The sequence below is a fragment of the Rhododendron vialii genome, chromosome 13a (assembly GCF_030253575.1).
Source record: "Rhododendron vialii isolate Sample 1 chromosome 13a, ASM3025357v1".
NCBI lineage: Eukaryota > Viridiplantae > Streptophyta > Magnoliopsida > Ericales > Ericaceae > Rhododendron > Rhododendron vialii.
In genome coordinates, this window is record NC_080569.1 from 1,642,930 (window position 1) to 1,656,232 (window position 13,303).

General features: G+C 38.4%; 1 protein-coding gene across 1 annotated transcript; it reads left to right on the forward strand.

The window, feature by feature from the left end:
• The first annotated feature begins 1,659 nt into the window (after window positions 1-1,659).
• Window positions 1,660-6,842, forward strand: LOC131315130 (zinc finger CCCH domain-containing protein 32). Its single transcript, XM_058344207.1, has 7 exons — window positions 1,660-2,114; window positions 2,252-2,397; window positions 3,145-3,210; window positions 3,328-3,444; window positions 3,557-3,847; window positions 4,233-4,550; window positions 6,174-6,842. Exons 1-7 carry the CDS (start codon window positions 2,027-2,029, stop codon window positions 6,543-6,545), a joined length of 1,398 nt encoding a protein of 465 aa, XP_058200190.1. The 5' UTR covers window positions 1,660-2,026; the 3' UTR covers window positions 6,546-6,842.
• Window positions 6,843-13,303: the final 6,461 nt, after the last annotated feature.

Genomic DNA, 13,303 nt, shown 5'->3' on the forward strand with positions numbered 1-13,303 from the left:
GGATAGAGTTTAAAGAAGACAAAGGGGAGAGAAAACATTTGCAACTCAAGGATAAAACAGTTGTACGTCTATTAATGTCGTGAAACTAAATAATACACCAATGGCATTATCAATTATAACTTATTATTTATCCAACAATTTAGCAAATGTTGCAAATGTTATTTCATTTTACTTTATTCCCCACAAGATTTTTATAAGCAACATGTTGCCTTAGCAATGAATGAATGACAAACTAAAACAAAAAAGGATATTCAAAGTAGTGCAATGAACAAGGCACCTTTAATAGCAACTATATTTTTGGACTTTTTATGCTTAAAAATACAGTCACTAACTCAACATCATTGTCTCTCTTTATGCAAGTGAGAGAGAAAATGGAAAAGAACTAACATTAGTACTTCAATAAGTCATATTAGTTAACGAGCAATGCCAGAGACACATCCAATTTTATATCCTCTATCAGAAGTGATTGTGGGACCCCAACATTACTCAAACAATGTGGGTTCCAACATTACTTGTGAGAAATGATGTAAGAATTGATGTAAACTTGAATGTGTTCCAAGCATTTTTGTTAGTTAACTTTTAAATTTGTTAGAAATCATTTGACAAAACTATATATCATGTTAAGAACCCAAAATTAACGAGGAATGAGATTATATATTGCATTTTTTCTCTTCATCATTGGATCATTAACTCATATTATTTAAAACATATCAACAAGTTAACTTTATAAAAATCACTTAATTATAGATGTTTATGGATCAAACTATAAGCAGGTTCATGAGAATGCCATATAAGTTATGTCTACAAAAATGTTAGTAATTTTATGAATTATGTTGGAAATTGATTTTGATGCTCTCCAAATTGATTCTGACACTCTATTTTGGGAGTATGGTTATCAATTTAAAGAGTGCCCAAAATCCCCACATTATGTTAATTGTAGTGTTTTAATTTTAGTTTTATGTCAAGATATTGGCAATCGATCGGACGAAAATTCTTAGAAACTTCTCTAGTATTTTCATTAAAGACAAATGCAAATTATTAAAGAAGGCCTAAATTTGACCAAAAAAATGTTATGGTACCTATCAATAATCCACTTATGAACCAATTCAATTCGAAGGGCTAGTTTGGTCCTGTCCTAATTTTGTTCTGCCCAGGTTGTCGGAGGGCTTTAACTGTAATTCATGCTAAAACAACTGTCGGTTACGCGCATATGTCCGCGGTGCAAATTCATGAAGTCTACACATACAGCAGATCTGTGCATAGATTGTGCACAGATTTTATTGTGGAGTCCACCACGGGTTCCACACAAATCATCCGAACCGTTCATTAAATGTAAAATATTTTTTCAAATGTCCCCGTAAAAAATAAGCTTAATCCAAGACCTATAGGTGCTCGATCCAACAATATAACTTTTCATTATCCGAAAATCTGAATGAAAAGTTAAATGGTTGGATGAAGCATCTATTGGTATCGGATTGAGCTTATTTTTTACGGGGACCCTTGAAAAAATGTTTTACATTTAATGAACGGCTCGGATGATTTGTGTGAGACCCGTAGTGAGCCCCGTAACGAAATTTGTGCACAATCTGTGCACAGATCTGCTGTGTATGTAGCAGGACTCGTGGAAATTACTCAAGAGGGCTTTTTGTTCAATGTTTAACCTCTTTCTACAGTTTGGCGGGTACACACACAAACAGAAAGTCAGGAGCTCCCGTTTTGGAGAGAGAGAGAGAGAGAGAGAGAGAGAGAGAGAGCCAGAGTTTTAGAGCGAGAAACAAAAGCAAACGCTTTGAAAAACCGCAGATAGGGAGAGAGAAATTTAGAGAAACCGAACCAGAGAGGTACAGTCTAGAGAGAGAGACAGAGAGAGAAACCCCACTCTGCCTTTCCGTCCGATCAAATTCTCCGATCACATCTGAACAGTGTAGAGAGTCGTACAACACAGTTTTGTTTTTACCCGTTTTACCCTTTCTGTTTAGTAACTCCAAGTTGTACAGAAAACCACAACCCCAAAAAAAGTTTTCCAATGGAACTGTACGGACGGAGCACGGCGAGGACCGGACCGCAGCCGGGTGAGTGGGCTCCGGCGACCGGGCCCGAATCGGGCCTAGAAGGTGCGTTTGTTTGTCCGGCATTTGAATTTCACTTCGTTGGGGTTTCGTTTCGTTGCTGTTGAGTTTAGGGTTTTGGCAATGCAAAGGGTTTGAGGTGGAGTCTTACTTTGTTTGTTTGGTAATTGTTTCGTGTGTAGAGTCTATGCGGCGGTTGGAGTTGTGGAACAGGGATTCTTTGTACCCAGAGCGACTCGGCCTGCCCGACTGTGCATTCTACATGCGAACCGGGATATGTGGATACGGTACCAAGTGCCGGTATAATCACCCCCGTGATCGCAGCTCGGTAAGCTCTGGATTACGCTATCGATAATGCTATGGTGACCACATTTGGTAACAATGTTTTGGATAGTTGTACATGGTGAGTTGTTTTGGTACATTGGTGGAAGGGTCCCACGTGTTGTGTTTCCTATCAATGCAGGAAAGACAACAGACAACTCACGAGGTGTCCTAAACATGGTCACCAAATGCGGCCACGGTAGAATTGCTCTTATGCTTTTTCTCCATCTTAGTTCTTTCGAATGCATGAGCATTACAATTGCTATGGCGTTATATACAATTGTCCTTTTTATTCTGGGGTTGGTTTGGCTAATCGAATTCCATTATATATACATGTATGCAATGGTACTATGGTGATCACTTTGTACACTACATTTGGGTTTGGGTATCGTTCAAAATGTGACACATTTGTGATCCAATCACACCACTTAATCGGCTCACAAAACACAGAGGATTGGAATTTATGGTGCCACATCATATCATACACAACTGTGGCGCACCACTGCATTGCAGATAGTTTTGTGCCATTTGGTTGTTTCTGATGTGTGAAAATAGCGAGGCAACAAGTAGGGAAAGAATTCCTGTTTAATGTCTCTCTCTCTCTCTCTCTCTCTCTCTCTCTCTCTCTCTCTCTCATATTCCCATGAGGGAGGCAGAGTAGACAGTTTGTTCTGTCTCTTTAAAAAATTGAGTCCATTAATATAAATATATGCAGCGTTTGGTTTTTAAGTTATTGGTTCAAATTTATTGTTAGGTTGGGGGAGCTGTAAGAATCGGAGGAGGGGAGTTTCCAGAGCGGCCGGGGGAGCCCGCATGCCAGGTACTGTATAGCTTGACTCACTAAGATAGTAAAGGTATATAAACCAGTGCAGGTTCATCTGAAGCCTGTTTAAGTTGCTTTCTTACACTGATTGTGTTGGATTTGCTCAATGTGAAGTATTACTTAAGGACCGGGACCTGTAAATTTGGTGCATCCTGCAAGTTCCATCATCCTAGAGATGCTGGTGTATCCATTAATGTGCTATCCAATAGCTTGGGATACCCGTTACGACCGGTACTAGTCCTCCTTTTCCAACCCTGAGTTATACTATATGTAGTTCATAGTTTGGGATATGCATAAGGCATTAGGAATGCTGAAGTTGCATCACTTGTATTTGTTGCATCAGGGTGAGAATGAATGCTCCTACTATTTGAAAACGGGGCAGTGCAAATTCGGTATGACCTGTAAATTCCATCATCCTCAACCAAGTGGCATGTCTATGCCATCGCCTGCACGTCCTTTTTATCCGACAGTGCAGTCTTCATCTATTCCTTCAAATGATCAATACGGGGGATCAATGACCAGCTATAGGACTGGAAGGCCTCCGCTACTGCCCGGCTCTTATCCACCGGGTGCTTATGGTCCTATGATGTTGCCCCCTGGAGTTGTTCCCATTCAAGGTTGGAGTACTTACTCGGTAGGTTACAGAAGAGTTCTTTCTACTATTATGTTTGAAATAGATCAGATTTCTCGGCACTATCTGATATGGACTATGCATTCAGCTGATTTGGACCTACTCTGGGTTTTCATTTGGTGAACCCTGCTGAGTAGAACATCCATGTAAAAAAAAATACAGTCGATTGGATAGTAATGACACTTGCAGAACCATCCATTTTTTTCAAGCCAACTTCGACAAAATTAGGCAATTACCAATGTCCGATCAACTTAATTGTTGGCATAGATGTTCTAGTAGCGGCCCTCACCCTATAAATAGGTGCAGTCCCGATCAGAACTGCTGAGACGCTTGATTCTTTGTAAACTGTAACTTTAGTGCTTATTGTAGTGTTCATCACTTGACACAGGGACCTGTAAGCCCTGTATTGTCCCCAGGTGCTCAACCAACAGTTGGAGTAGGTTCTGTGTATGGAGTTACGCAGCTGTCCTCTTCTGCACCTGCATTTGCAGGACCATATCCATCCTTCACCTCTTCTGGTGGCCCTTCAAGTAGTGGTCAGAAGGAAAAATTGTTTCCAGAGAGGCCTGGGGAACCTGCCTGCCAATACTACTTGAAAACGGGGGATTGCAAATTTGGATCGTCTTGTAGGTATCATCATCCACCAGATTGGGTGATATCAAAGACAAATTGTGTCCTCAGCCCATTGGGTCTTCCTCTACGTCCGGTATGTTTTTGTACTCATCTGATTGTTTTAAGTTTACTTCTCTGGTTTGATGTAAATGAGAAATATAGTGGTACTTGTTAGTTTGTTGATTTCGAGTCGCTCTTTGTAAGGTAATGTGTCATTAACTTTCTTGGTACTTGACTGTTTCTTTTAACCCCTTTTGACTCACGCACGCAATTTCTTGGATTGCACATCAAACGTGACCCATTAAATGGACGACTTATCCTGGCGTGAAACTAATAATACAAACGGAGGAGGGCCAAGGAGCTTCTTTTACCAATTGTTTATAAGTGTTTGGCTTCAATATTTCAAGTTTGTCTATGTGAAAAGAGCCATTTTCCTTGATGTATATACTATCTGATGAATCATTTTAGAAAATGATACTGCATTAGTTCGATTGAATTGCTATCATCTAGTCTTGCTCTTCGTACGCTTGATTGTAGTCCCAGACTCCCATGTATGCATGTCTTTGCAGTTCCAAAAAACCTAGAGACTATGTCACATGGAGTCTTCTAACTGTTGGAACTCTGTTTACATACATAAATTACTAAAGCAATCCATATGTTGATGTTGGAAAAGATGCCTTTGAATTCTTAATTATGGAATGTAAGGGTATGGATTAAATTACGTGGATATCGAGAAATGAGTTCCCAAAAAGCATAGGAAATATAATCACACTGAGATGGAATGTTGTGAGCGCGTGCTAATGAGTTTTATGAAATGGCAAATAAGATGTGGCCCATGTGGGACATCCATCGGATTGATTAGTTATCTTCATGAAGGACAAATTACTCAACTAGTATGGAGGGATAATGTGCTGAATGAAGGATGTAGGCAGGGGCAAAGGGAGCTACATGTTTTGGCCCCTCAGGATTTTTATCAATTCTAACGAAATTTCATCCAGAGTTCATTTTTTCACAGAATTGACTCCTCCCAAATATCCGTTTAGTCCTGCCATTCCCATCTCAGAAACTATAATTCCACCATCTGATGTGCAGGACAAAGGAAGGCTCACATGACTGAGTTTTCAGTTGTGAATTTTCTCATGAAATAACAAAGGCAGGAGCGTACTCCCAAAGGAGTGTACCAAATAAACCCTTTGTGGTTGGGATAGAGAAGCAAGTCAGTTGTTGTTTTGTGTAATGGTTGACTTGCTTTGCTTATTTGTTCACATGATCCTATTCATATCTGTTTTGTTTTCTTCTGTGATATGCGACATCATATCATCAAGCAAACAGTGGCAACCTCATTTATCCGTCTGTTAATATGATCACATGTATATTGTTTCTTTTCTTCTGTAACATGACATCTTGTGGCTATTCTGTTTCAGAAGTACTTTGATTGCTTGAAATTGCAGTGATCTCTGATTAGATTCAGCGGTTTTAAGTTCCTTGCTTTTCTTCACCCCTTAGTTGTTGATATTTTTTGGTGCTACAAGTGGATTTGCATGTAGTGAATTTGCTTCCAAGTGAAATTTATTTATGATCAAGAAAGATTGTACCAGTTCATTATATGTGCAACAAATTATATATTTCTCGTCTCTTTTTGTCAGCAAATGGATTCATTTTTCAATTTTTAAGTTTCGGAAACAAGTGTTCCATCTCACTTTCTTTCAATGAACAGGGGGTGCAACCTTGTGCTTTCTATATGCGAAATGGGTACTGCAAGTTTGGCCCCACATGCAAGTTCGATCATCCAATACGAACAGTAAGATATAGTCCATCAGCTTCGTCTCTCACTGACATTCCAGTGGCTCCCTACATGGTGGGGTCTTCTCTTGCTACTCTGGCTCCATCATTTTCCTATGCAAGTTTGGATCCCCATTCAAGTAGAATACCTTCATCTGGAAACACTTTAAGTAGCTCGGCTGGTTTGATTTTTTCACAAACGGTGTCTGCACCATTTTCCAATGTTCAGCTGTCTGGTCAGAGTTCTAGCCCTTTAAGCCTTAGTATAAGCAACAGACAAGGTGATGAAGTTCGCCGTTCAAGCTGAAACTAAACCTGAAAAAATCCATTCATTTCCGTTTAAATATGGATTCGCCAACATCTCTTTTATTCTTAAACTCGGGAAGCTTTATATGGTTGCTGTGCAGAGTTTCATTTGTAATTGTCAAGGTTGATTATTGTCACTGTTGGTTACTTTGTACATACGGTACCTCTTGCATTGCCTCTGATCATTTGTGTTCTTGTAGTCTCCTAAGGCATCAATATCAACTCATAAAGCTAAAATGGGAAATCCCTTGCGAACTGTTCCTCCTCATTATCAAGAAGAAGAAAACCATTTCCATCAGGTGCGCCTCTGACTGCTCTAAGAAAGGGGATTCTAGATCCCTTTTCCCCTCTCTTTTTTTTTTGCAAACTAAACATCAGTGAGTTCTTATTGTCTTTCAGTGAACCGTCTTAATGCCCTTATCTCCACTTATTTGAATTGGACCCCTTCCCATTTTGTAAATCTGAAGTTTGCTGCCTAATTTTAAAGGGGTTGGTAAGCAGTTCATGGTATAGGCGGGCATGGGTCGGTTTGGTGCGGATGGATGTGGTATTTTGATGGGCCTTTCTAAATCTGTGTTTAGACAAATTTACCATAAGAAAGGTAGTGAGACTGTTAGCTCACATGAGAAACGAAGGTTAAGCTCCTATAAGCCCAAGTTATGGACTGAAGCCCAACTTGGAATTCTAGAACGAACGTATCTGGGATCTTTGTAAGATACTATGATTCTTCCCTATAAGCTTAGGCATTTTGGGTTTTTTTGTTACTTGTTAGGCTCCAATACATCATTGGTCCAGTGGGATGTGGGTCTTACAGTCTTCGTTCCTCTTATTATCTTTCCCACAAACAAGTAGGGTTGTAGGGTTTCAGTTTTGAAATCTCTCTGTTGGTTTGATCCCTCGTAAGGTCTAAGTTTTGACACTTCTCAGGTTCTGTCAACTCCTTCGCGGCTAGTCCAAGCTTCGGCTTTGATTGGGACCCCGCAAGTGGACGGTATAATTGGTTCCCATGATTAGTCGACATGTGCGTAAGCTAGTTTGGACACCTGAGTTATAAGCAAAAAAAAAAACTCCTATTTTCTTTCTGGTCGAGTAAACTTAAGATCCAAACACATCGTATCGCAACTTCTTTTTCCTCATCTTCTCCCGAATTGTTTATCTATGTTTCTGGCGACACAACCATGCAAGTATTATTTTGATGATAATATGACCTGGTACATGGCAATACCAAGATTGTTGACAATTTGAGGTAGTTTAGTGAAATCTGGGCATTTCGACTGGTACAAGGTAAAGGTCCACTTAAAAGGTAGGAGTACAAATATTGTCCAGAGATGGTGGACAATTGATCCAACCAAATCCTAATGGAATAGGTTTGTTTTTATGAGGGTGGGCTCACATGTTTTCTGTGCACCATGATTGCAACCACAAGCTTTGCTCATTTTTCCTAATGATTCAAAACCCTTCGAACTTTTTCTCATGTGTTTTGTTTTGTTTTGGTTTTTTTTGCCTCATGAATTTGTTATAAAAGTTTTGGCTTTTGCTTTTGCTTTTGCTTTCCTTTAATAAATCACTGATTACCTAAAACAACAGTTTTTTGATTTGATGCCATAAACAATTTAAAGCCACCTGCCTGGAACTTCCTATATTTCCATTTTTATCGGGCGGTTGGAATTAATCTTCCCCACCCATACGATCAGGGAGAATTCAATCATTTTTGTCCCCTCTGCCTACATAATCCTTATATATTTGAAAAAAAGAAACTATGTTTGGATGTCATTAGCAAATTTAAGCCACCTCCCTGGAGCTTCCTACTACTATAATCCTTTTTATCGGCCAATCGTAATTAATCTTCCCCGCCCATATGTATGTTCATGGAGAATTCAATCATTTTGCTTCCCTTTGCCTCCATGATAATGGAGGCTCCATTATCATAATATTTGAAGCAGTGCTTCCGATTTGTGATGCTCGAATTTGGGAGGAGTATTTCTATGTACAGTGTTATTATGGATTGTAATGAAGTGGGGGACTCCATTGCCACCTTGGATGAGCCAAGCCTCGTTATTGATACTTCCCTCGTTATTGATACTTCAAGATGCAGTTTCATACGCTTCGCTCCAGGGCCGTCCTTGACATCTTGGGAGCCTCGTGTGAACTTCAAGGTTGGGATCCTTGCATAGTCTTGAAGCAGATAAAATATGCAGTGAAACATTCTAAAAATGAAAGAAGCTAACAAGATAGATTAGATTTCGGAAAGTAGTGATCATTACAAAAACGTAAAAGTATCACTTAAATATCATTCTTCTTGCATTTTTAGCGGCAGAAGTAGTAATAACATTAGCATAATCAATCTTTCCCGTGATCTCCTTTCCAATGGGCCTGCTTTCTGTGCGAATTTATTCACAGTGGACTTATTATTTATATATATTATGACACCCTACACAATTTGGGGGCCCAAGGCGAGCAAAGCCTTGCTCGCCTTGCCTCAAGATGAATGGGTCTGGTTTTTTCAGAAAGAATTCATAGTTAGCAGTAATAAAGTTTGATACGATCATACTGTCACTCATAATTGAAATCAAATTTCATAAATCCTTTCATGCCCTAACCCTTCTCGAATGAAGAGGGGTTCGAACAGTGTCCAAATTTAGAAACAAATTTTCAGTTCGTCTTTCAAGTTTTACGCTTTAATTGGAGAAACGCAAAAACTTAAAAATGGCAAAAAACTCCATAAGCTCTAACAAACGGACAATAAAAGAAACAAAAAATGTTTAGTCTAGAAAAAGGCGGACAATAAAGCCTAACTAGTCGAATCTTGATCTGATCCCCACTTTCAAAACCAAGTAATTGTTGACTACCAATTGATAAGAGTTTGGGTAGAAAACAGGCTGGATTTAGGCTTTTTGCCCCCAAACCTAATAATAGTTGTAGTAGTGGCTGGTGGTTGTAGGCATACATAGAGGAGAAAATGCAATCCTAGAAATGGTTATATACCTCACTAACTTTCTGGGTCACTAACTTTCTGGGTTGAGTTCTGAAAAGAAATATCCCATAGGCCATATGTGTGCATATTATCAACTATATACTCAGAGGGAGAGTCGGACCGGGGACCTTGTAGCGGGTATAGTGATCATTTAGACCGTTCTGTTCCGCCAATAGATGGTTTAGATTCGTTGTTAACTTTTACCGGTCAAAATATACTATTACCGGTAAAAGTTAACAAACATATCTGAATCATTGATTGTCAAGATGAACGATTTGAATTGCGCAAGCTACAAGGTTGCTCATTACAGGGTTCCGGAGGAAGGAGAGTTAGGATGTTGTCTATAAGTGGTGGCGAATATGTATACTGAAAGATAAGCTACAATATGAATATTGATCGACTTATTACAAAAGTTAGAATATATGGTATTTCTCATATGCCCTGTGAAGTAACAACACCAGTAATTGGTTATTTAATCCATCTAGTGGTTAAACTACTAAATAGTTGGGGACTAGAAAGCTAGTTTTGCAAGCTTGAAAGCTAGTTATAATTATAATTGGGAAAAAAAAATCTGGTGGTGGCGAATTATAAGGTTTGGCAGAAAAAATAAAAATTTCTACCATGATAATAGCATCGTTTAATACCATTGCACCGGCGGCCAATGTCGATATATAGCCATCCCTGGTTTCATCATTGAGTTAACCCCAAGAGCAGCTCAAGTGGCAACTTGGATGAGTTGTAAACCTAGACATTCAGAGTTCGAAATTTAGCAATCTCTTGGGGCCAGGCTGTATAAAGAAATTGCTTCTGAGTTTTGAATCTCCAAATCTCTGTGCAGATAGCCTTCCTTTGACCGGATGGGTGAGAAAAATAGTCGACGTGCGCATAAGCTAAGTCCGAACACCCCTGACCGTCAAACCTGGAAAAAAAAAAAAAGTAGTAAGTTTTTTTCCAGCCACCCCAACAGGTGAAACATCATTACCATTTGCGGCGCAATCTTAGGCCATGATTAATTAAACAGTTAAAATCTTACTTAAAAAAAAGTGTTTTTACCTATACAGAGCATCAGGTGTGGTTTTTTTGGGTTGCCTTTTGGATTAATGCGTGCACCCATCATGGCCCAACTTTCGGCCCGATTAATTGATTGCTAACTTTGTTAATCCCAAACATCGTGCTTCAGTGCACGAGGCAGCCGATATTTTAGTACTACAATGGATCCCCAACTAGTAGTACACTAGTACTAGACTTAATTTGTTTTGAGTACTACTATTTGCACCGACGGTCTCCGTACGGAAATCGTACCGACAGCCACCCGTGGCCGTCTCCGGCCACCGGACGGACAATCCGAGCCGTCCAAAATTTTTTTTTAAAAAAAACGAGGGGGCCCAAGCGAGAATCAACGGCATCCGAAGTGTGTAAGGTGCTTGATTCGAACACCATTTTTTTTGTGTATATATGTATTCCCTCGTTTTTTTTTAAAATTTTTTTTGGACGACTAGGATCGGCAGTCCGGTGGCCGTCGGTACGGAAACCGTCGGTGCAAATATCTTTTCCGATTTGTTTTTCTGTTAGGGTTATACTAATGACAGTCCACTGGATTGTCGATAAAAAAAGAGAAATACGAAAAACACAGTTGTTAATGTGCTTTTAACGCTTTTCAATGCACTTTATAATATAGGAACTTTGGGCTATTGTTAACATTTTCCTATTTCTTATTCCTATAAGTAAAATCCCATTCTGAGTTATAAAACCCTTTGACTGTGACATTTTACTTGAGTGAACATGCATCTTTTTTATGTATATATCATTTTATCCAAATCAGTTTACGTGTAAGGCGGTTAATTTTTGAAGACCAATTTTATTGTCCAATAGCGAAGGTCCAATTAAAATCAGGTTAAAGTGTTGTATAGACTATAAAAAATTGTTGGGAAGTCCACTATAGCATATTTGTAACCTACTAAATCTATTTTTAAATTTCATAACCCCTCTAGTCCACTAATTAGGTTTTGGTGAGGCCTTAAGTCCAATTCAATTAAAAAAGGAATTAGTTCAGGATCAAAATACCCTTACCTTTAAAAACTGTTAATCTGATATATCCCACTCCTATAAAATCTCTCATATCCCACTCCTATAAAATCTCCTATATTCACGTTGTTCTCATATCCAGAAGGGAAACAGAGTCCAAACGAGAGAGAGAGAGAGAGAGAGAGAGAGAGAGAGAGAGAGAGAGAGAGAGAGAGAGAGAGAGAGAAAATTACCCTTTTCATTCAAATTTCATATTTTTAGCCCATTATCCGTTCTACGTTTGAAATCCCAGCAGTTACGTTGGAATAAAGCGATAGAAGATTCTCCTTTTCTGATACACTGTGTATAACATAATTGTACATATATAACGTTATATACTCGTTCATCAGTTCTCATTTAACGTGCGATACTTACAATTTACGTTATATACTCATTTATCGGCTCGCATTTAACGTTATATGAGTTTTTGAAATCTTTTTTTATTATAATACAAGAACATATAACATTCCACGTTTACATCTGAACGTACATATATTAACATAAAATGGTATATGTTCTATAATTTTTTTGGAATTTCGCTGCACAAAAACTCCCATATAACATTATATTTTTACTTTATTGAATTGGTCCGCACAGCGGCCTCAATGACTTGCTTCGAGTAACAATATATGTTCTTTTTTTGTTGGGAGGTACACAAGTCGGGAACTTTCATATAATGTTATATGTTCTATTTTTTTGGAGTTTCACAGCACATAAACTCACATATAACGTTATATGTTCTACTTTCTTGAATTGGTCCGCGCAGCGGCCTCATTGACTTGCTTCTGATAACCGTATATGTATGAGCTTCTGGAATCTTTTTTATTACAATGCAAAAACATATAAATAATCTTATATATGTTTACAATGCAAAAACAAACAAAAAATCTTATATGTATTACTTTGCCACATAAATAAATACACAAAAAAAAACGTAATACGTGTGACAAAAAATAAACATATAACTTTATAACGTTATACATGAGATTCTATCTTTTTTAACTCTAAAAAAAAAGAAGGAAAAAAAAGAAGAGGAGATCTCGTAATTTCTTTCCCTTTGTCACCGTCGCCTTCTTCACAATCGACTTCACAGGTAACTTAATACTCTTCACCCCTTGAACAACTGCACAACTAATAAGTCAGTAAGGCCGCTGCGTGGACCAATTCAATAAAGTAGAACATATACTATAATGTTATATATTATTAACTGTTCAATTGTGCTTTGCTAATGAGTTCCTATATATACCTTGAACTGGACTCAGTTACCAACATTGATATAACCATATATAACCCTATATATTTGTTGAACAGAACATCATATATAATGTCTCACGAGATAGTAGATCGTATATAACGTTATATAAATCAGAAACTATATATACATATATGCAAAAGCGACAGAACATCATATATAATGTCTCACGAGACAGTATATCGTATATAACGTTATATAAATCAGAAACTAGATATACATTTATGCAAAAGGCAACAGAACATCATATAAAATGTCTTACGAGACAGTAAATCATATATAATGTTATATAAATCAGAAACTATATATACATATATGCAAAAGCGATGAAGGGCGACGATCGACGACGGCGAGGAGGAGTGCGATGTCAGCGACGAAGGGCGACGACCGACGACGGATATTTGCAACTATCGTACCTTGGGCTAGATCGACGATCGACGACGAAGGAAGTCTGGGACGTCGGTTGATC

Coding starts and splice junctions, on each gene's coding strand:
- LOC131315130 (XM_058344207.1), top strand. CDS start 2,027: ATGGAACTGTACGGACGGAGCACGGCGAGGACCGGACCGCAGCCGGGT. Junction 2,398..3,144: donor ACCCCCGTGATCGCAGCTCG/GTAAGCTCTGGA, acceptor ATTTATTGTTAG/GTTGGGGGAGCTGTAAGAAT. Junction 3,848..4,232: donor AAGGTTGGAGTACTTACTCG/GTAGGTTACAGA, acceptor CACTTGACACAG/GGACCTGTAAGCCCTGTATT.